This window comes from Sycon ciliatum, chromosome 9, assembly GCF_964019385.1.
Source record: "Sycon ciliatum chromosome 9, ocSycCili1.1, whole genome shotgun sequence".
Lineage (NCBI taxonomy): Eukaryota > Metazoa > Porifera > Calcarea > Leucosolenida > Sycettidae > Sycon > Sycon ciliatum.
The window spans coordinates 27,137,813-27,160,525 of record NC_088651.1 but is presented as its reverse complement, the minus strand read 5'-3'; the positions used below and the strand labels follow the sequence as shown (position 1 = coordinate 27,160,525).

General features: G+C 44.8%; 1 protein-coding gene across 1 annotated transcript; it reads right to left on the bottom strand.

Moving 5' to 3' along the window:
• Positions 1 to 823: 823 nt before the first annotated feature.
• LOC135825198 (uncharacterized) lies at positions 824 to 21,852 on the bottom strand. The gene is made up of 9 exons (XM_065337932.1): positions 21,555 to 21,852; positions 12,529 to 12,747; positions 9,052 to 9,192; positions 7,558 to 7,689; positions 6,563 to 6,685; positions 5,637 to 5,827; positions 4,493 to 4,579; positions 3,180 to 3,266; positions 824 to 1,942 (listed from the first exon to the last, which is right to left on the bottom strand). The coding sequence occupies exons 1-9, from the start codon at positions 21,661 to 21,663 to the stop codon at positions 1,670 to 1,672; spliced, it is 1,362 nt and encodes a 453-aa protein (XP_065194004.1). The 5' UTR covers positions 21,664 to 21,852; the 3' UTR covers positions 824 to 1,669.
• Between the last annotated feature and the right edge of the window lie 861 nt (positions 21,853 to 22,713).

Below are 22,713 nucleotides of genomic sequence, written 5' to 3'. Positions count from 1 at the left end.
TCATCGCTCCGCTAGCCATAAATTCGCTCATCAGATCGAGCTGAAAGCAGGTCGGTTCAAAGTGGGCTGAACACAAACGATTCCACTTTATTGGCTCCAAGAGCTTGTGCGTTTTCCCACCGGCGACTCGAGCTGCTCTAACCATGTTTTTGACCTATGAAAGCCGCCACTCAGCGTCGTAGGAAACGTAAACCACGTCAAAATTGTGCATGCCTCATCCTTCGAATCGTTTGAACAGACGGGAGCACAACACCTCGACATGACAGACAGGAAATCTGAAGCTGGCACATCGACAACATGAAAGAAACAAACTTGAGAACTACCATGCAACGCTTCACCTCGACAGTTTCAGCAGTGTTCCCATTCGAGCTCCGGGAGAGCGATTGAGCTCCTAATCACACGTGATGTCATCAAAACCCTCCGCGAAGGAGACAAATTTGTCCCTCCCTGGCTTCATATATCGACTTTTTGCGTCTAGTTTTCGCGACTCCCCGTTCCTTGGGGGCCATACGAAGCCCCCACTAACAGAACACACTACCGAAAAAATTCCCGGACTGCCCCTTTAACTCCAAATCTCCCCCTCACACAATGTATACCACTTCACTTTTCTAAATCCAACAACGTCTTGTTATGGACTTCCAGGAGTTCCACTACCCCTTAGTAAATTCACTGTGTGGTACGTAGGTGAGAATAGGCCACTGATTGTCTGCAGACAAGCACTCACCATACCTCTCAGGGTGACAGCAAATTGAATATTTCTTTACTTACTTTGACCCTGAATGCCAAGTGCAATAACAGTACAAATATTCTCATGACCAGAATCCATTTCCTTTGATTTCGGACTGGAATTTCACACAATGTAAATCCTACTTTGTAAACCGTTCTTCCTGAAACCGCAAATTACTAATAGAATAGGACAAAGAAATGCCGAACAGCTTAAGATGCTGTCATGTGCACAAAATGGGAGACGTTTTTTAATTATAATTGAAGTGGGGTAGTGAAGCATTGAAAACGTTTCTGCATTGACTACAGAGCAAGTGTATTCTACGCTGTTGTAACAACCGCGTGTCCCACAAAAGTAGAGTCAATCTTGTGCATTAGAAGGAAAGCATTGCATACTGGGAACAGAGGTGCAGTTGAAAACGAATTGTGGTAGTTTTGAGATGTAGAACAACATACATACATAGGTACAACATACATACATAGGTACATGCATACATACATGGGTACATGCAGATAGATAGAATGGATAGATACAAGGGATAGATTGAGTGATTAGATAAAATGGATATTTCAAAGTAGATAAAGTAGATAGATAAAAAGGTCAATAGACAGAATACAATGTAGAGAAACGGGAAACAACTTGTATATTCTAACGCTGTGTTGCCTGCCTCAGGAAGACTACCAGTCAACAGTAAACACTACTAGATTGTTACAGAGATGGAAAGGGAGAGAGAGAGAGAGTAGAGGGGGAGGGGGGGGGGCAGAGGAATTGGGAGGCAGACTTCTAGTTCTGTTGATTATTGCAAAGTTCTTCGATATGCAGAGTGGATGTGATGGTACCTGTACCACGGTAGTAACCCAGGAAATAGCTGGATGTAGTGCACTGTGCCTGTATGTGTGTAGAGAAGGACAGTGGACCTGAAGTGTTGATATTGCAAATACCACTCTAAACACCAGCATAGATTTGATATTCTTTTGAAGTACTAGTGCTTCCACTTCTGATAGGGGCTGGGTCTGAACAGTCACTGCCGTTGATACGCACTGACACCTTCACACAATGCCATGCAGTGTTCCCATGCAAAAATCCAATAGAGGTTGTGTACACCACTCTGATAACAGTGTCAGGTCTAGTCTTGTTGAACACGACTCCACTGAACGGGTTACTAGCACTACTAGTAGATGTCTCCATTGTAAATGTCTTCCAGGATACAATACCGCACTGAAAATGACATACATGTAGAAGTAGATTACAAACATGCACATGATATGAGTGTTATATGCCCAATTTGTGGCACGCGGTAGTGATTGTAAATTAGCCAGAACAATGTTGAGTAAACATTTTCACTGCTGTCAAACCCAGGAATAGGGTTTACTGGGTGTTAACGGCCGTCGTGAGTCCCATTAGGGAACGGACACGATAATAATATTATACTCTTTTTGTTTACTTAAACTCAGGAATAGAGACGGAGATGAGGTAGTGCTGGGAGACAGCTAAAACAATACTTCTGAAGTAATAAGCAGTTATACCTAAGAGAGCATCAATGGACCAGACTACCAATCTCTCCCGGCCTTAGCCCATCATGAAACTGTTAACCACAAGCCAGGCAGACTGTGTGTAGGCAGTGGAGACGTCCAGTGGAACAGTTTACACAACAACTGCCAAACTGTCACAATCTTATCGTTCTCCTCTTTGATATTGTCACATATATGTACATATAGGTACAGTTTGTTGACATCTTGCTACTGCCAGTTAGTTTCCTGTTGCTCGCTCTCATTGGTTCTGTAGTTGTGTTTCACTCTTTATAATCTGATTCATGACATGTTTGGGTTGTCGTTCACTTGGAACAATCCTGGAACTAAGTTGGGACTACTACACGCAGCAGTAAAAACCACTAGACATTGTACAATTACAAATAAAGCTGTGGAAAAAATTGTGGTTTTACCGAATATAGGCTTTACTACGACTGTGAAAAAATCTCGCAAAGCAGCACCAAGGAGAGCCCTTGTTTCAACATTAACTTGCAAAGGGCATGGTCTGCACCAGTTGACTCGGGAAAACAGGGCATACCTTCAAAATGAGCCTGGAAGAAAATGCTTTTAAGTTTTTTGCTGACACTACAATTATACGTATCAACATATCATCCGATCACCTGCCGGTATCAAGTCTACTCTGCATCGCATTTAAACCTGCTTCACTCCTTCAACAGCCTTCGAACAAAGCTACCCCTCCGCCGTACAGTCCAATTCAGGCTCTCTTTTTTGGACTCTCTTGACTCTAATCTCTCCCTATGAGGCTAGTCACTTGAATCGATTAGACGCTGAGGCCTCGTAAGGAGATCCCCCCGATATAGGTTATGCCTTTGGGAAATTCTTTAATACAATTCATTTCAAGGACTGCACTTCTAAGTCTTATTGCGAGTATTTATTACAGTGCATGACAGAAATGCTTAACTAACCTTCTTTCTTTCCTCCTGCAGAGTAGCATTGATGGATGCAAGCTGCTCAACAGAATGTTGCTTCATTGACTTGAAATGTTGCTTCGTCTGTTGGAAAATATTTGAAAAATGATCAGATAGACACTAACCCTTTTCTCCGGTGTTTTTCAAATATTCTCATTCATTTTAATACCGGCATGAAGTACAGACACCTAGATAAATATGTGCATGTTCCAGTCCGAGGATTTTAGTTGCATAATAGACACTCGAAAGTGGAAGGAACTAATGTGTGCTGTGTGTAATGGCTGAAGTTATACAATTACACTAGACACCCTTAACAATAATAACGGATACAATTACACTAGATACCCTTAACAATAATAACGGATACAATTACACTAGATACTCTAGATACTAGATACTCGGTACTCTAGATACTAGATACTCTAACAATTTTATCAAACATTATGATAATTACCACATCAAATGCTGCGGAGACCTATCCAGAATCGGCAATATGCTGGCCCTGGCCTGGAGATCTGCAACTATAATCAGCTTCTACTTTGCAACACTAACGGATTAGTCCCCTTTGTCGATTGCTGGATCAATCGGTAGATTCGGCTCTGTTTTTCTTTCCTTTCTTTCTTGTTTTGAATTGTACGTTGAACTCATTGGATTTCTTTGTATTCTGTATCTCGTTATCGTTATATTTCCCTCTAGCCCTCTCGCTTAGGATGAGCTTTCTTTTTGATGGCAGCTTAAGCGAAGGCTATATACCTGCTTTATGCAGGTTGATGCCAACGCGAACAAGCAAAATAATAATAATAATAATAATAATAGACACTGTCATTCTGCAATGTGTGAAAGGCCAAAGATTATGGGAAAAAGTCGATGTTTGACCACTTGAGCCAGACTGTCATTTGGAACGTACATGACTGTATCTCTGGATATCTGGACAAAACTACCGAATGTGTGCTCTGACTGATTTCATGTTTTGTTTGGCGTTAGGTAAAAGCTTGTCCTGCCATCTGTGCAAGCAGTCGGGTAAGTTGTTGCCCATTTGGCCAATTGAGCATTGAATTCTGCTTGGAAGGATTGTGGCAACTCTGTTGTGACTCATGGTTGGTTATGATCTCTTGGCCTGGATTTATGGAATATCCTGGTGCAGTGATTGAGATTTCCATCCAGCACATTATTGCAGTTCTGATCTACTCGAGTATCACCTGCTACAAGGAGCTGTGACATATGCCCCTTGATCTGCTCTCAATAACAGAATCCCACGCAAGCAGTACGGCATGCACCTTGCATATGGAAACACTGCATTGCTTTCCTACCTTCTGTCCTTCCTCCGTCAAAGTGGCATTGATTGCAGCAAACTGTTGAGCAGAATGTAGCTCCATGTTCTTGAGGTGTTGCTTTGTCTGTGAGAAGGAGTTCAAGTAAAATGAATTAGACTCAAATATACCAGGAATTTCCTTGCCCAGAGATGGCTTGACTATACACTCACTGAGGTTGTCTGAGCATGCAAAAGTGTTCATTGCCTAGCTACCGATTCGGATCATTTCCATTAGCTGTAGCTCTCGGAGAAAAGTACTCTTTAACGTCAATGCAGACACCGGGTCCTGTGTCTGCTCTTCCGAGAGGTCACAAGTTACACTATTCTCAAAATTTTATTGTCTCACCGATGACGTAGGTGTGGGACCTTCCCAAAACTCGACTGATATTAAATCAGGCTGAGTACCAAGAACTGATTCAACTTTCTACAGAAAGAGTCACGTGAGTGACATGATATCACGAGTTCAAATCCTTACTGGACATCCTACTGGTTACAAACAAACAACGACATCCTACTGCGTTGTACATGTATGATCACGTGTCACTTGTTCAGTAGCTGAGTCTACGACTCAATTTTCAGCCTGACTGAATCTCACAAGACGTTTTAGATATTTCAACCGGATAGGGCATATTCACACACACAGGCTTGGATGCCTTGTATTGTGAAACCAGTGAAATACTGCATTGGTGCGCTTACCCTTTGAACATCTATGGCCCAAATGAAGCCAAAACAAAATAGCCATCCGCTTAGACACTACGGGAAGTTGAGGCATTTTTGTACTTCATATATTCGATCATTCTGTGGTTCGTTATTATGATCACCTATGATCGCCGCTGATTATACATCTGCAATAATTATGCTGCGTTGCACATGGCCACTTGGATTGGACTTCTTATAGTAGAAGTTTTTGATAACAGTTTCCCTTCCCTTCTCCTCCTGTGCTTCCTGGGATAAGTTCAATGATTTCATCTCACCCTCAAAGGAGACGAGTTTAACCTTGTTCTGCAAATACAGAACAAACCAATGTCCTGTGTGAAAGAAGCCAAAACAGTACTGCTACATATGGCTGTAGAGTGTCAGAATTTCTTTGATTGTGATCAGATATTTAAAAACCAAACGAGTAAGCCACAAAAAATTGTCACCTGAATTTCCATTTGATCCACCTTCTTTTTCTGCTGGACAAATATGGTTGTCAGTACTTTCATGTCGGAGAGTAGTTTATTGATTTGGAGATCCCTTGCTTCCAGTTTCTCTTCCAGCTGCTTGTTGTAGGTTTTAACAGCTTCAATTTGGTAGCAAAGCTCGCTGTTTGCAGATGATCCGCACAGATCAACTAGAACAGGTGAAAGCAGAGCAAAATCAACTGTTATCTCGGGTCCGTCCGTAATTATTCATCACTGCTACCAAACGAAACACATTGCATTTAGGCGTGTGTAGGACTGCTGTGTCCCTGTGTACGTACCCAGTAGGAATCAACAGACTTTTAATCGGACTGAAAGTGAAATGGTATGCAGCTTTATAGGCATCCTAAAGACTAAGTGATATCGGTATGTTATGTCTATGGAGCTGGAAATAACCACATTGCTCGGTTCAGACATTTCCAATGAGCCTCATATCTAGGAGGTCCATCAAGGTATGGAAAATGGGGTTCGATTTTGTTCCATGCCGTGAATGCAGGTTTTGAAACGAGGTTAAGTGCGTTGACAACCCAGTCGCGCTGGGAATACGAGGCCAACAGTGAACATGTCTCAACCCTTTCAGTCAGTTACCATGCTCAAAAGAAAATCCCGGTTACATTTCCTTCAAGTCCATTTGGCACATCTCTACTCACAGATAGTGCAATTCAAGGGTTTGATGATCCTCAGAAAGTAACAGAATGAAATCTAAAGATGATTGCTGATGGATGCTTTCTGTGGCGAGTATTCATGAGTATCTCTGTAGTCTGTACACGAATATTGAACTTCTGTGTTCCTGTCCTTTCTGGCCTCCAAAACACACTGTATGTCTGCGGTTTCCTAGACCTGCCAAACTATACTGCATTCGACGCCATCAACAGAGGGACACTTACCTTGGCAGTTAGTACCATCTCCCTTGTATCCAGATTGACAGTAACAAGAGTATGATCCAACAGTGTTATTACACATTGCATGTTCATTACACTGATGTACACCAGCTGTACATTCATCTAGATCTGGACAGAGAGTGTGAATGAAGGGAAAAGTCCGGGTATTCAACCAGTGAAATATACACATGACAGTGCTGGAAGGATGGGAGGGGAGGTAGTCGTCCAAATTGTTATCATAAGCCACTGTTCAGTTTCGCTACTAGGAGCATAACTTGAAATCATATTCGGATGAATAAGCAAAATCGTAATCATAAGCGAACTCGTGGCCGCATCATATGCTACTACACTCGACCCATCATACTGCTGCTACACTTCAACTGAACGCAGGAGTATTTTAAATAACTCACGTGATGTACTCTTTTGCTGATACTAGCAACATCGCGATTACCACAACTAACGAACAAAAGTGTCTGCTAATGCTTGGCTTCATTTGCTCTCTGTCTCTTCATCTCTCTCTATCTCTCTCTCTCTCTCTCCCTCTCTCTCTGCCTAGATATTTATAATAACGCCAATAATATTCAACATTTTGAAGGACGCTTCACGCAGCTTCATTGCAGTTGACAATAATATTTTAGACACATGACCCTCCGTATGTAGGGCAGTTTATAGCCGAGCCCGACAAAAGTCTTGCTTTCAAAGGCTTTTGTAACAGTAGACAATGCTCAGTTATCATAGAGGAAAACTGGAGCAGTTAAATGGGATTCAACGGGACTGCAGGGTATAACTTTCCATGACGCAGTAGGAAATACGAAGTTTGCTTCAATGTTGCCAGGAAAAGTATGAATGAGGCTGCCTCCAATTTTAGCCATAACACGCCCAGTGATGTGCTTTTATTTGGCCTCATTGCCGGATTTCCCCAGTGAGTGGTTGCTATATTGAATTTGGCTTTGATTGGTTGCCAAGTTGGCAATGCCAACACATGCTCTCCGGTAACTCACCATTACACAAGCGTCCATCGGCTTTGAATCCCGTGTTGCAGTCACACCCAAATGATCCATGAAAATTATAGCAAATTGCCACAGCGGGTTGGTCACAGATGTTCAAGTCTGGTTGACTACACTCATCAATGTCTGCACATACATGAAGTATGGACGAACAGACAAAGAAATGCTTACTGCTGAGCTGAGGTGCTAATTACTTGCAAAAGTGATGGATACAGCGAGGACAGGGGCAGAAGACACAAGTTAGCGATGGGAAAAGGCTACTTATTAGCTGTTAGCCCCATCCCTCACACAAACAAGTCAACAAAGAGGCATCTTTGGATTGAGGAGTGCTGGTTTCGAAACAACTGGTTTGAAGCTCAAAGTAGAGCTGGTGTTAGCTCAGAGCAGAGCTGCTGTTAGCTCAGAGCAGAGCTGCTGTTAGCTCAAAGTAGAGCTGCTGTTAGCTCAAAGTAGAGCTGCGGTTAGCTCAAAGTAGAGCTGCTGTTAGCTCAAAGTAGAGCTGCGGTTAGCTCAAAGTAGAGCTGCTGTTAGCTCAAAGTAGAGCTGCTGTTAGCTCAAAGTAGAGCTGCTGTTAGCTCAAGGTAGAGCTGCTGTTAGCTCAAAGTAGAGCTGCTGTTAGCTCAAAGTAGAGCTGCGGTTAGCTCAAAGTAGAGCTGCGGTTAGCTCAAAGTAGAGCTGCTGTTAGCTCAAAGTAGAGCTGCGGTTAGCTCAAAGTAGAGCTGCTGTTAGCTCAAAGTAGAGCTGCTGTTAGCTCAGAGTAGAGCTGCTGTTAGCTCAAAGTAGAGCTGCTGTTAGCTCAACGTAGAGCTGCAATGCTAAATGGATGTAATATAGCGCAAGGCAGAGCCGCAGCAAATAGCTAGATAACACCAGTTGTGAGAGTGGACCCGATTAGTGGGTACGATAATTATGATGGTGTGAATAAGTTGGATAGGGAGGGATGGTGGGAAAAGAAACACTGCTGAAGCACGATCCGTTGTCTGGAAGAGCACAACAGGGCAAGCAAGATTTGTTTTTCCTTTCTGCAAAATGGGCTGGTGCCATTTGTGATTACGCAGCAAAACAAAGCGCATGACGTCAGTCTTGAATGCAGTACAAAGCAATGCAGTGCAGTGTGTGCGCTAGTTCGGATTGTTGCTAACAAGTACTAGCCCAGCTAGTACACCATTAAACGCTAAGTTCCATTGAAATTCACCAAACTTCTACTGTATTAGCTCACTTATGAAATGAAAACACACCAATAGCCTTTCATTCATAATATCTTTCCTTTGTAGTCCAACTCTCAATGTGATGACGATCTCTGATGATTCTCACATAAAAACGACGTTCCAATCGTTAAAAAGGTTTTGTTCCATTGTTCTCTTGGTATGAGTGCACTCACTTTGCTTTCATCGATGTTTACATTTTGTTGCTTTTGTTGTACAAATGGAAGGGAAGCCCTTTACAAAGGGTTTCGCTTCTTTTTCAATGATCCTGCATGACACTCACCTGCATCACACCTCCTTCCAGTCAAACCAGCGGGACAAATACAAACAGCAAATTGCTGTGTAGTGTTGAACACACATTCTCCAGACACTGAGCAAGGTAGACGACTTGTTAAGTCAGCTGTGGGGCACTCTGGCGTTCGATCTGGATACAATTTGAGCAAAGGCAGAGCAGATGTCAGGAAAGAAAATTAGCAAACTATTCGGCAATTCCAAATTGATGTCACAGCAATACTGAACCTGGGAGAAGGCAGTGCATTTCCCCTGGTTTTTATTGGGCTATCCTGAAATGTCCTATGCATTCGTTCTGATGTCTTCAGTCATTATCGGAGTCTTATATCCTCTAATCAGAAGTGGTTTTCCTTATTGTGACTTAACTCATGCATTTGCGATCGTGATAATCCTCTGGAAAATTTCAGCAGCAAGCGCTTCCGCCCGTACAGTAGCACCCTCACTTAGCTCCTGTCATGTTGTATTTCTCGCGAAATATTTTCAGTTGCAAATATGGTATCTGGTGTGTTCTTTATTGTCGCTTCTTTTCCTGACTTTTCTCAGTCAGTTTTGAGTCCCACCAGTTTCCCTGCCCTCCCACCCTTCATTTCTGTGCATATTTTCATTGCTTTTATCACTGTTTGCAGTGATGTGCTTGTCATGCCTACATGATGCCTAATCGCCATTTGGGATATACATCCGGTTTTTCCCTCACAACTGTGTCCGTCGGCGCGAGGGTTTTTTACCGGCTGGCTCGGTCCAGGAAAATTAATCTGACGGTCCCAAGTGGTTCTGCATCATGGCCTATTTCTGCTATCCACTGGCACGCCTATTCTATCTGAGACACTCTGTTCTCAGTCCTTGCTCCCATACCTAACTCGTTATCCGGTTCACATCTGGCTGCTGCCAACTACCCTTCACAGTGTGTGTTGTCGCTATTGCTGTCTATGTCTCTGTGGATGCCAGTATAATGAGGAGCGAGAAATGTCTGGCATAGCTTGTTGGTAAGTTGCATCCATTAGCTGGTGGCACATACTTCACATGACAAGGTAACTTATTTGCTTGATTCGACGTCACTTTCGTACCAGCTGAGCTCATGAAGCAATCTCCTATTTGTGTAGGCGAGTAATGTTGATAAAATCATGGCGGAAGCTTACCTTAGTATCTATTATTGAGGTCTGCGTGTAGGGAACGTACATCACAATGAAGCCGAGCGATAACTATTCCATTTTCTTTACATCACCATAATAATATTATACTAATGTGCAGCTCCGTTAGTCATCTCCGCCTAAAATCAGTACTTGTATACAAGTCGGTAGGTTCAGGGTACAGAAGGAATGGGATTGCCATATTATCCAGCTTGGGAGGCACCTGTATGTGTGTGTGTGTGTGTGTGTGTGTGTGTGTGTGTGTGTGTGTGTGCGTGTGCATGTATGTGTGTGTGTGTGTGTGTGTGCGTGCGCATGTGTTTGTAGGCTTGTTTGGATGCCATAACTTAACTTTGTCTTCTAGAGAAAAATATACATCTGAAGACTTTTTTAACACAAATTGCGACAAACGCTATATTTGTGAAATGTTGAGATTTTGAGCTCAGTATGCTCAGAAGGTTGTATTTTGTATTTACTATTTAAAGGTTCAGGGGCACCTTCCAACCTGACTATAACCGCATGCACATCAAAACTGGTAACATAATGGATTCCCGTTTGTCTCTTTCCCTCAAACCAGTTAACATAATGGATTTATAACCAAACCGCAAATATATTTTGACCATTATCCTAAAAGAGGTGAATGGGGTACTAGCTGTGCTAGTACTTGTTAGCAACAATCCGAACTAGCGCACACTGCACTGCAGTGCTTTGTACTGCATTCAAGACTGATGTCATGCGCTTTGTTTTGCTGCGTAATCACAAATGGCACCCAGCCTCGTTTTGCTGAAAAGAACAAACAAATCTTGCTTGCCCTGTTGTGCTCTTCCAGACAACGAATCGTTCTTCACCAGCGTTTCTTTTCCCACCATCCCTCCCTATCAAACTTATTCACACCATCATTGTATTTATCGTATCCACTAATCGCGTCCACTCTCACAACTGGTGTTATCTAGTCATTTGCTGCGGCTCTGCCTTGCGCTATATTACATCCATTTAGCATTGCAGCTCTACGTTGAGCTAACAGCAGCTCTACTTTGAGCTAACAGCAGCTCTACTTTGAGCTAACTGCAGCTCTACTTTGAGCTAACTGCAGCTCTACTTTGAGCTAACAGCAGCTCTACTTTGAGCTAACATCAGCTCTACTTTGAGCTAACCACAGCTCTACTTTGAGCTAACAGCAGCTCTACTTTGAGCTAACATCAGCTCTACTTTGAGCCAATAGCAGCTATGCTTTGAGCTAACAGCAGCTCTACTTTGAGCTAACAGCAGCTTTACTTTGAGCTAACGCTGCTCTACGTTGAGCTGTTGTTGTTGCTGTTGTTTTCTTTATTTGAATTCGCTAAAACCAAACGGACAGAACTGTCCAGTGACAGAGTCACTATGCATCAAAGCATCTCAGGACAAAATGAGACAGACTATATTAAGGGAGGGTCTGCACAACACTTGTACATAAAGGGGAGTACGAGAACAAAGGCGCGGCAGAAGTCGAAGCAAGAAAGCAATCAACGCCAGAGATATTTTTGTCCACCAAAGAGAGAGAGAGAGAGAGAGAGAGAGAGAGAGAGAGAGAGAGTGAGAGAGAGAGAGAGAGAGAGCTAACAGCAGCTGTACTTTCAGCTTACCGTAGCTCTACTTTGAGCTAATGGCAGCTCTACTTTGAACTAACAGCAGCTCTACTTTGAGCTAACCACAGCTCTACTTTGAGCTAACAGCAGCTTTACTTTGAGTTAACAGCAGCTCTACTTTGACCTACCAGCAGCTCGAAACCAGTACTCCTCATTCCAAAGATGCCTCATTGCTGACTTGTTTGTTTGAATGATGGGGCGAAATGGGTATAACATCTTAAAGGCGAAGTAAATCTGAAATCAAAAATTCACCAGATGTAGTCTTCGGGGTGCTGAGTCGAATGGTCTTGGTCCGAGGAATCTGAGACGCTCCCTTCCTCCTGTATTACCAATCGAACTCGAGCACTTCGACCGAAACTGGGTGATTGCGCCCTACTAGATGGGGATTTGTATGCATAATGCCACTAAAAGCGCCATGTCGTTCTTATAAAAGCATGGATGGCCTCGATTGGCCCAGAATGTCTTTTGCATGCTGAGTCGACTGTTTTTGGTCCGAAAAGGCTGCAGGCGTTTGGCCCTTATGCCCAATCGAACATGACCGAACAAGCGGTCACGTGCTGCTGCGTGCACCAGTCACCTGGTCACCGCGCAAGCAGGTGACAATTTTCACACCAAGGTTCAACTCAAAGGTTCAACTCGAGTGACAGAAACCCAGTTGTACTTATACTACGGACGACAGAAGCCTACGATTGTGCAGAAATAACAAGGTCTACTTACGGATGCAGTGTTTGAGGTCTGCTGCAAGCTGCGGTGCGTAACCCAAGAGGAGACTTAAGATGAATTGCTCTTGGTGCTTGACAACCTTCTCATCTAACATTGCTTGAATGGCAGCTGGTGTGTTGGGAATGGTGCGAGCTCTTGCACGACTGGAGTTGGCAATAAGTAGCCATTCCGTCATGCAGTTGATATCTTCAGTGACCATCGCAGCTGGTGTATCTACTGACAAAGCGACAAAATATTGGAAAATCGAAATTGAAGATCAGAAATTTGCAAATTACATGTAAGTAGGCACAGCCATAATCATGAATTAGTGCATTGTGACGTCACGACTATGTCTTCACACTCTTGGGCTAAGCGTGGAGTTTTCTCTAATCCAAAAATGGTGTGCAGTCATCTCTCATCCTTCTACGAGACTACGGGAGTATAATCAATACTTCAAGTATAGGCATATCCGCGTGTAATACCGGTATGCCGCGTCCACAGCTTAGTTTAGGCTAAATGGCTTCAATGAAAGGAGAGAGGAGAGAAAGAAACGGGAAAAGTGGATCAAAAGTTAAGACTTTACAAAAGGTTTTTGCTGAGTGCTAGTATCCGCGCATTGCTAGCATATAACCAAGATTGAATGACGTAATACAGGAATGTCAGTCCTACTTGGAGTTTAATGGTGAGCTATCATCAAGATTCCGGATACAAACACATTAAAACCAAGTACTGATTTCTGAAGTAATGGTGCCAAAGGCTTCATCCGATCTACAACTTTGTCTCTTCGTGCGCTAATATGTTTCCCTCATGTTGCGTTGTGATGTCTGATGCATTCATACTTTCTGTAGCTCTTATAAAACTATTGTATCTATGTAGAATGAGTGAGCTATCATCAAGATAACACCTGTTCCAGTGTAAGTCAGACGTATCCCCTCACCTCTAACGTCAGGTGCTGCACCTGCCGCTGGATTGTTCGGGTGCTTGGGGCCATCGTGAGATCCATTCGGGAATGGACACGATCCTTTACTGTTACTTAATTTGTTATCATCAAGATGATATTCTGTCTTAATGAAACCCATAGTTGTATCCGACTATGCTGACTACAGCGTTACGGTTCTCCAGTCCGGACAGTGAGAACTGGTTTTCAAAATGGAAGTACACAACTGTGCATCCTGCATTGTTCTGCATTATTTCCACGATTGCTATCCTAGGTGAGAAATATCTTTTTTCCAATTTGGCTTTGCGAATTCACAATGTCAGATGGTGAGGTTTGCATGATTTCAAATTAATTGAAATTCTACAGGTTTGGATCTATATTTATGCACTTTAGAAAGATGTGGGCGCAAGGTATGCCATCGAGTCCACCAACTAAAACAGATTTTGAACGGTCAGATGTGCAAAATCCAGCACAAAAGCACGTCGAACTGTTAAAAATCTGGGATAGTTGGTGGACTCGATCGCACAACTTGCGCCCACACTTTTGCATACGATGCTATTTCCTTGGCTCACCATCTAAGTTCTTAAAATTATATACTTTGCATGATAAATGGAGAAATGTTCACGAAGATTACACCTGTTGTCTGGCTACATCTTTCATGTTGGGGAAAATACAATCCGCCAAACACCTTTATCACGCGCTTGCTTAGGAACAGAACAAAATTCATGATGACTTTCAAGCCAAACACTTCTTTTTGCTGTTTTTTCAAAGGCGCATTGTCAAATTTTACAAAAGGTGAAACGATATCCAACTGAACTAGTGGTGGATCTGTGTACATGTGCAATACACAAAAGCGAGAATTCCCAGAATTCCTTGAGTGCTCTACACCACAAGGATGGAGCAATACCACAAAGCCGGACTAGAGCATAGACAAGAGTCCAGATCAGTGTTGGAAAGCTGCGTTTCATTCATACATGTATAGTGGGGCTAAGGTAAACCTCAGACAACCGACTCAGTTGTCTGAGGTTTACCTTAGCCTTGCTATGTACATGAAACGCAGCGTTTCAACAATGATCTAACTGGTATGCTCTGTTGTCTTGTACAATCTACAATGTACACTGTACATGCATGTCATGCATTACTTTCTTGCATGCACTTAGTGTCTGGCTGCTTTGACAGGTTCCTGTCATACAGACCAGCCCAGTGTACTAGTGCGTTCAGCAGGGGATGCATGACTTTATCAGTTAATGCTTTGGCTCAGAGACCATACGGTGATGTTTTTTTTTACGGGCAAAGCAAAGCACAATCATCACCATGTATCAGTGCAGTGAGTAGTTAAACCCAACACGAATGAAAAATGTGAAATGGAATAAAACAATATTTGTAAAAAAATAAATAAATAAAAATTAAAATTCAATATCGAACACGAATAAAATAAAATAAAAATATGTAAAAAATAAACAATATCGAACACGGAATTAATTCCGGAACTATCTACTCAACCAATTCATAATGCAATACCCGCTCACTGTGTCAGAGACCATACAGTTAGTGAGTTTTACGCTACAGTGATGGTGCATTCATGTACATGTGCCTGTGTAGAGCATGCAGATTATTCAACCTTGTACCTGTTGCATTGTAGTCAAGTACCTGTGTCACTGTAGCTTGGTGTGTTAAAACCTGTACAGTCATAAGACTAGTATCCTTTGCATGTGAAGTTCGAACCTACCTTTTTCAGAAGCTTTCCTTTTTTTCTTTACTTTCTCCCAATACATGTCTTCTGATTGGCCGAATCTGTGCCATCTCTCTATCTCCTGATTGGTCTAAACCGTTGCTCGTTGTTATGTGAAACCTGAACTCTCTTAGTCTTGGCACATATAAAAAGCTCTGTCTCTGAAGAAAGATGATCCTTCATTTCTTCAACCACTTCTCCTTGCTCTGGTGAGACTTGTTGGTTGTTGTGTGCCCAACCACTTGGGCCACGCTACAACTGGTGGCAGCGGTGGATGTTTCGGTTTTTTTTTTTCATGCTATGTTTTTGTTGTTGTGACAATGTGACGTGATTCCTGGTTCGGAATGGCCCAAGCACAGCCTAACCAGCAGGTACCGCCGGCCCAGCCGCCCCGTCCTGCCCAGCCTGCTCAGCCAGCCCAGCCAGCCCAGCCAGTTCAGCCAGCTCAGCCAGCCCAGCCAGTTCAGCCAGCCCAGCCAGCACAGCCAGTTCAGCCCGCCCAGCCAGTGCAGCCAGCCCAGCCAGTTCAGCCCGCCCAGCCAGTTCAGCCCGCCCAGCCAGTTCAGCCCGCCCAGCCAGCTCCCGTTCGACCCATCCGGCCATGGGCAACTCCGGAACGTTTTGATGGTGGAGCAGCCTCGGACTGGACTACTTGGCGTGACCACTTCACTCAAGTTTGCCTGGTTAATCAGTGGACGCCGCAGGACCAGGCACAGTACATCCCGTTGTACTTGATAGATAATGCGCAGTGCTACTACCAGTCGCTTCCTGTCGCGACACGCCAGGATGTTCAGCAATTACTGGTAGCTCTGGAGGGTCGGTTTGCTCCACCCGTCAGGACCGACCTCCACAGAGCGGAATTGAAGGCCAGACGACAGCGAGGTGAGGAGGCGTTGTCTGATTACTGCGAGGTGATTCGCCGATTGTCTCGCAGAGCGTACCCTACCTTGCCAAACCTCGTGCAGGACCAGCTGGCATGTGACCAATTCATTGAAGGTCTGGACAGCAGAGAGTTGCGCATGGAGGTACGTCGCCAAGACCCCCGAACTCTTGACCAGGCACTGCAGCAAGGACTTCGAGCACTTGCCATACTCCAAGCGGACGCTACTACTAGTGCGTCTCAGCCAGTGGCCGCGGCTGTCTGTGCTGCCAGGAAAGATCGTTTGGATGCCTTATTAGTAAGGATGGAACGATTGGAAACCGCTCTGTCATCTTTGCAGCGACCGCTGCAGCAACCCCAGCAGCAACCCCAACAACAGCGCCGCTGTTACCATTGTGGGAGTGCCGAACATCTGATTGCGTACTGCCCGACTGCACCTCCACCCCGGGGACAACGTCAGCGCCCTTCGGGAAACGGCCGGGAGTTGGCATAGAGGGTCCAGAGTCAGCTCCAAACCACCATGGCCCGGAAGTGCTGCCCGCCGCGCCTTCCGATGTAGTATGCCATTCCGTTGCTGTTGACAGTTGCCAGTATGTTATCGGCAAAGTAAGTTCAATATGCATAACTGATGTCCACATGTTAGTTGATTCTGGAAGTTCGATTTCGTTTGTCAGCTCAGCATTCTATCAACAACATAAGCATATAAAATTAAACAAAATTTCTACATCAGTTCGAAGTGTTGATGGCAGTGGCGTGACTGTGGAAGGAGCGGTGGATGTGCAGCTAGAGTTTGGCAGCCTCCAACTTCAGCACACTATGGTAGTTGCAAACATTGAGCCTGACGTACTATTAGGCATAGACTTCCTCCGTAGGCACGGTTGTATTATGGATCTGGAACAAGGCTGTCTGCGCTTGAGCAATCAGACCCTTCCATTAACACAGGGAGTTGGGCCCAAGCACCTTTCATGTCAGAGAGTGGAAACAGACCCCATTCCAGTGCAATTGGCTGAATCTGTTGTTCTACAGGGCTATTCTCAGTTGATAACGCAAGGTAGATTACGTGACACTGAGTTTATGTCTCCATCGTGCGGAATGGTAGAGCCAACAGAGTCATTCGTAGATAAATTTTGTGTCAGTGCAGCTAGAGTGGTCACGACCGTGAGTGAGAACAGTACTGTTCCTGTCAGGTTGCAGAACCTGCTACCACGGCCTGTCACTATAAACAAGGGTACAGTTGTTGGCATGTTCGAATCTTGCTTTGTTGAGAAAGCCGCAGAAGCCGCGGATGAGCGTGATTGTACTGCTGAAAGCTGTAATGCTGCTGATATGTGTTCTGACCCTGTTGAGTTGTTTGACCTTAGTCATCTCGATACAGAAGAGGCAGCAGCCGTCAGGTCTCTTCTCTCGGAGTTCAGCGACATAATTTCAACGGGAGCAATGGATCTTGGCTCTACCGGTGTTGCCAAACACGACATCGAGACCACTAGCAGCCAGCCTATTCGCCAAGCCCCTAGACGATTGCCGCTTCACCATGCCAATGAGGTTCGTGAACATGTTGAGCAGCTTTTAGCTGAGGGTTTAGTCGATCCTTCCAACAGTCCTTGGGCAGCCCCTATTGTTGTTGCTCGGAAGCCTGATGGAGCTATTAGACTATGTGTCGATTATCGCAAACTCAATGCTGTAACTGTCAGAGACGCATTCCCCATTCCGCGGATTGATGATGCGATAGACAACATGGGTGACGCACAGTATTTCACAACCCTAGATCTTGCATCCGGTTACTGGCAGGTAGAGCTAACTAATGCAGCAAGGGCGAAATCAGCATTTGTCACTCCATTTGGATTGTTTGAATGGAAAGTCATGCCATTTGGGTTGTGCAATGCCCCAGCAACTTTCCAGCGCCTGATGACCATGGTTCTGGGTGATCTTGTGCCAAGCGTATGTTCAGCGTACATAGATGACACCATAACTTTCTCGAAAACATTTCAAGAACATCTGGTTAGACTGCGCCTAGTATTTGAAAAATTCCGGGCAGCAGGTTTGAAGGTCAAGCCTCGTAAGTGCCAGATTCTGAGCAAGTCGGTTACGTATCTTGGGCATGTGTTCAAGGGAGGTGGTGTGAGCCCTAATCCCAAGAATTGCAGTTCGGTCACCAGTCTCAAACCACTTAGCTCTGCAACCGAGGTTCGTCGATTTGTAGGTTTTGCTTCCTACTACAGGCGGTTCATCAAGCCATCTTGCAGAACCAGCCGTTTCCACTGACTCCACAGACGTATCAAGGTTAATGATGCTCCTTTCATAGCACTATCACTGCGTTTAGGCCTGTCTAACAATGCTTGTTGCCAACCAATCATGCAGTCAATGTCACTGTCTTCCGCTTGAGCTCTGCGAATATCTTCTGCACTAAAAAAATCTGCCCAATTGCTTCCAAGTAAATTGCTATCATCATTCGCATGTTCTGCAGGTTGTGATTCAACGTCAACATTACCCACGTATGCTTGATGTCCAGAATCCTGCGTCAATGCATCACCAGCTGCTGTATCCGGAGAGACTGATGGCACGGCTGTAGGGACAGGAATGGAAGACTGGGAAGGACAGACAACAGTAATATTTGGATCCATTACTGAAGGCTCAGCAGTGGCCGATGCAGGATGCTCCGAATTGTCCGCAGGTTGGCTATGGAACCGTGACAATGCATCTGCGTTGGCATGCTGAGTACCTCTACGGTGGACAGTTGTGAAATCGAACGCTTCTAGTTTCTCCCACCATCTCGCCAGGATACCTTCCGAATCCTTGAAAGACTTCAACCAGAGAAGGGCTTTGTGATCGGTTCGCAAGGTAAAGTTTGCACCCAGCAAATAATGTTTGAAGTATTGCACAAAGAAGACCACTGCATACATCTCACGCCGAGTTGTGCCGTAGCGACGTTGGCTCTTACTAAGTGAACTACTAGCATACGCAATTACCTGCTCTCTGCCCTGATCGTCAGCCTGCGATAGAGTTGCACCAATACCAGTGTCAGAAGCGTCCGTGTCCAGGATAAACTTGCGGGATGGATCCGGGTACGCCAGGACAGGAGATGACGTGAGCTTCTGCTTCAGGATATCGAACGCTTGCTGACACTCATCCGTCCACGAAAAGCTTGCCTGTTTCTGCATTAGCTTGTGTAGCGGTGCTGCAATTGTCGCGAAGTCCTTCTTTAATTCTATTGGCCTTTTATGTCGTCTGACATTGAGCTGCATTGCAAGGCGTGTGCGCTTTGTTCAGCTAGGCGTACCCCAGCACCAACCGCTCGCGCTCCGATGAAGGTGGACCAACCATCCTTTCCACTGCAACGTGTCGCTATGGACATCATGGGACCACTGCCCAGAACAAATCGAGGTAACCTCTACATTGTTGTGATTACTGATTATTTCACGAAGTGGGTAGAAGCGTTTGCCATCCCGGATATGACTGCTAGGACAATAGCTTCGGCACTGATTGATGGTTTCATTTGTCGCTACGGTGTGCCACTGTCTATCCACACTGATCAAGGTGCGCAATTTGAGTCAAATTTGTTCAAATCCATCTGTGAACTGTTAGATATGAAGAAGACACGCACGACTCCATATCATCCTTCTAGTGATGGTTTAGTTGAACGAATGAATCGTACACTTGAGAACATGCTGAGTGCCAGAGTCAATGCCAATCACAATGACTGGGACCTGCATATTCAACGCTGTTTACTGGCGTATCGTAGTAGCGTACATAGTTCAACCAAGGAAACCCCAGCTAGATTGATGTTCGGCAGAGAGCTTAAGTTGCCAGTGGATATTATGTTTAACGACTCCAGAGAACATGTCAAATCTGTACCTGACTATATGATTGGTCTCGAGATCTCCTTGCAGAAGGCATTTTCTCACGCTCGATCAGCTGGCGCTAAAGCACAGAAACGTCAGAAGGACTACTATGATGCAAAGACGACCAAGCCACGGTTTGCGATCAATGACAAGGTGTGCTTACACAACCCAGCTGTGAAAGCAGGCAACACAAAGAAGTTCCTCAAGCCATGGACCGGGCCGTATCGAGTTGTCGAGGTGATCGATGACGTGGTGTACAGGATTGAGCACTGTGATACAGGGAAACTCCAGGTGGTGCACATCAACCGGCTCAAGTCAACGACTCAAGTACCGGAGGAGCAGCACGCTCCAGTGCCAGCACACCTACCTCAACCGGCGCTAATTGATTACGTGCAAGACGCAGTTCCGGCTATTCCAGTTCCGCCTGTTCCGGTTCCGGCAGTTCCGGTTATTCCAGTTCCGGCAGTTCCAGCTGTTCCAGTTCCGGCTGTTCCAGTCCCGGCTGTTCCGGCAGCTCCCGTTGTGCCGGCCGTTCCGATCATGCCACAGGCAGGTGGGTATAACTTACGCAATCGGGCAAATCTCCAGAGGCCGGTGCGATACCGTCAATGAGAGCCAAGAACAATTGATATGTACAATTTTCTTGTGAAGATTTGAGAGATTGAGATTTGAGTTTTTTTAGATATAGTGTTGGGTTGGCATTTAACACACAGTTTATATAGCTTCTTCCTTGGGTTCTTTCGTTTCATTTTTATTTTTACAATATTCACATTATCACGAGGACGTGATTCAATCTGGGAGGGGGCCATGTAGAGCATGCAGATTATTCAACCTTGTACCTGTTGCATTGTAGTCAAGTGCCTGTGTCACTGTAGCTTGGTGTGTTAGAACCTGTACAGTCATAAGACTAGTATCCTTTGCATGTGAAGTTCGAACCTACCTTTTCCAGAAGCTTTCCTTTTTTTCTTTACTTTCTTCCAATACATGTCTTCTGATTGGCCGAATCTGTGCCATCTCTCTATCTCCTGATTGGTCTAAACCGTTGCTCGTTGTTATGTGAAACCTGAACTCTCTTAGTCTTGGCACATATAAAAAGCTCTGTCTCTGAAGAAAGATGATCCTTCATTTCTTCAACCACTTCTCCTTGCTCTGGTGAGACTTGTTGGTTGTTGTGTGCCCAACCACTTGGGCCACGCTACACCTGTACATGTATACCCGGTGGTAACGCGGACGTGCAAACTTTACTTTTTACTTACATGTACACATACAATGGAGACAAAATGCTGTGCAGCTGTAACTTCAAATAAGTCTTGGCCATCATCACACAGCAGCACTTGGATGCATGCCAAATGCTGCTGTATGATAATCACCGAAATGAAAGCTGAATTTACATCCACATTGGCTTCCCTCTCCATTATGTTATTACTGTTCTATACATTAGTTCATAGAGCACCCTGATTCAAGCGACCTCGACCAATCTAAATGTTTAGATAATCCTTAAAAAACTGTTTCTGACCAGTTATAATAAAATTGAATTGAGTTTCATGCACATCACATCGTTGATTGCCATAAACGTCAACACACACAAGATAACAATGTACATGTACGTCGTCTACAACGTACGTGGTGTTTGACTGTTATCAAACTTCTTACCGGCATCGTCCGGCACCACTGGTGTTGGTGTGGCCATAGCCTGTCCACAGTTCACCGTCATCACCAGCAGCAGCAGCAATGGAGCCAGATAGAGTAGTAGGTATGTCATGATACTGCCTAGCTGTAGGCTGCGTATAGCTACACCTGATACCAGAGGTTAGTTCGCAGTATCACTAACAGACTACTGGGTTAGCTCTCTGACTCGAGAACACCTGATGAACAATTGGAGGAATTGATTGAGAAACAAGAATTGTGGGCCAGTCAACGTTTTTAGCACCTAATAATATTCTAACTCACTGCCGCTCATGTACATTGTACATACGTTGCGCGGAGTACAGCTTGATTTATGTACATTGCGGCCTTGGCGGCTCCAAATCCGTGCCTGGAACGGCGATCGCGAGTCACCTCACGCCCTAGTAACGACAACCTGTCGGGTTCCAGAACATGACATGACAGTTTGGCACACAATAAACAAGCCCATGGCTGACAAAGCAACTAAAGGGCTCACAGTTGCGTAGAAAAGCGTCGATTAGATGGGGGCGGTGCACGTGCTCCAAAATGCCAGCTTGGCCAATCAGCAGTCAGCATTTCGTCGCATTTTGCTCGAAGTAGGGGGTGTTTGAAGGAGTTAGCAGCACTTCAGCCAGGTTCTACGAAGCTGGGACTTGGCCCAGGCACAGATGACAGGTGTTCCAAAAGATTTACCGAAACAAATTTTCATTACTTACACGGGTATGCCAGAGCATATGCGTAAACTTCGTGAGATATAGTACAGCATTCGAAAGGAGTATCCAAAAACGTCTCGGTAAATGTCTTTGCCAGGGTCTCCTGAAAATTTTGAGCCATAGATTGTCCAAATCGACCAAGGGGGAGATGCTCTGTACTAATTTTAGTAACCCCGAGTCCCAGCGGCGCGCAACCGCTTGCGCGAAAATGTGTGAAGATCAAACAACAAGAAAAACGCATGCATGCAGCAGAACAGCAACGCGTACCGTCGAAGAGAAAATCATTGTGCACAGATTGTACAGTGTTCTCTCCTGAGTTCGCCCGCGGCGTTGGTTGCTGTGCTTTCATTCTCGCTGGAGTTCTTGTGGCAGCGCATTTCGCCATCATGGAGGAACTGGCACCCTGGGAAACCTGGTCTTCAGTGGCCCTCGAC

Bases quoted from the DNA above. Each gene is read 5' to 3' on its own strand.
- LOC135825198 (XM_065337932.1), bottom strand. From the start codon at position 21,663: ATGACATACCTACTACTCTATCTGGCTCCATTGCTGCTGCTGCTGGTG. The intron at 9,193-12,528 runs GTAAGTAGACCT...AATTGTATCCAG, and splicing joins AGACCTCAAACACTGCATCC to ATCGAACGCCAGAGTGCCCC. The intron at 4,580-5,636 runs GTGACAATTTTT...TCCTTCTCACAG, and splicing joins TGGATCAAATGGAAATTCAG to ACAAAGCAACACCTCAAGAA.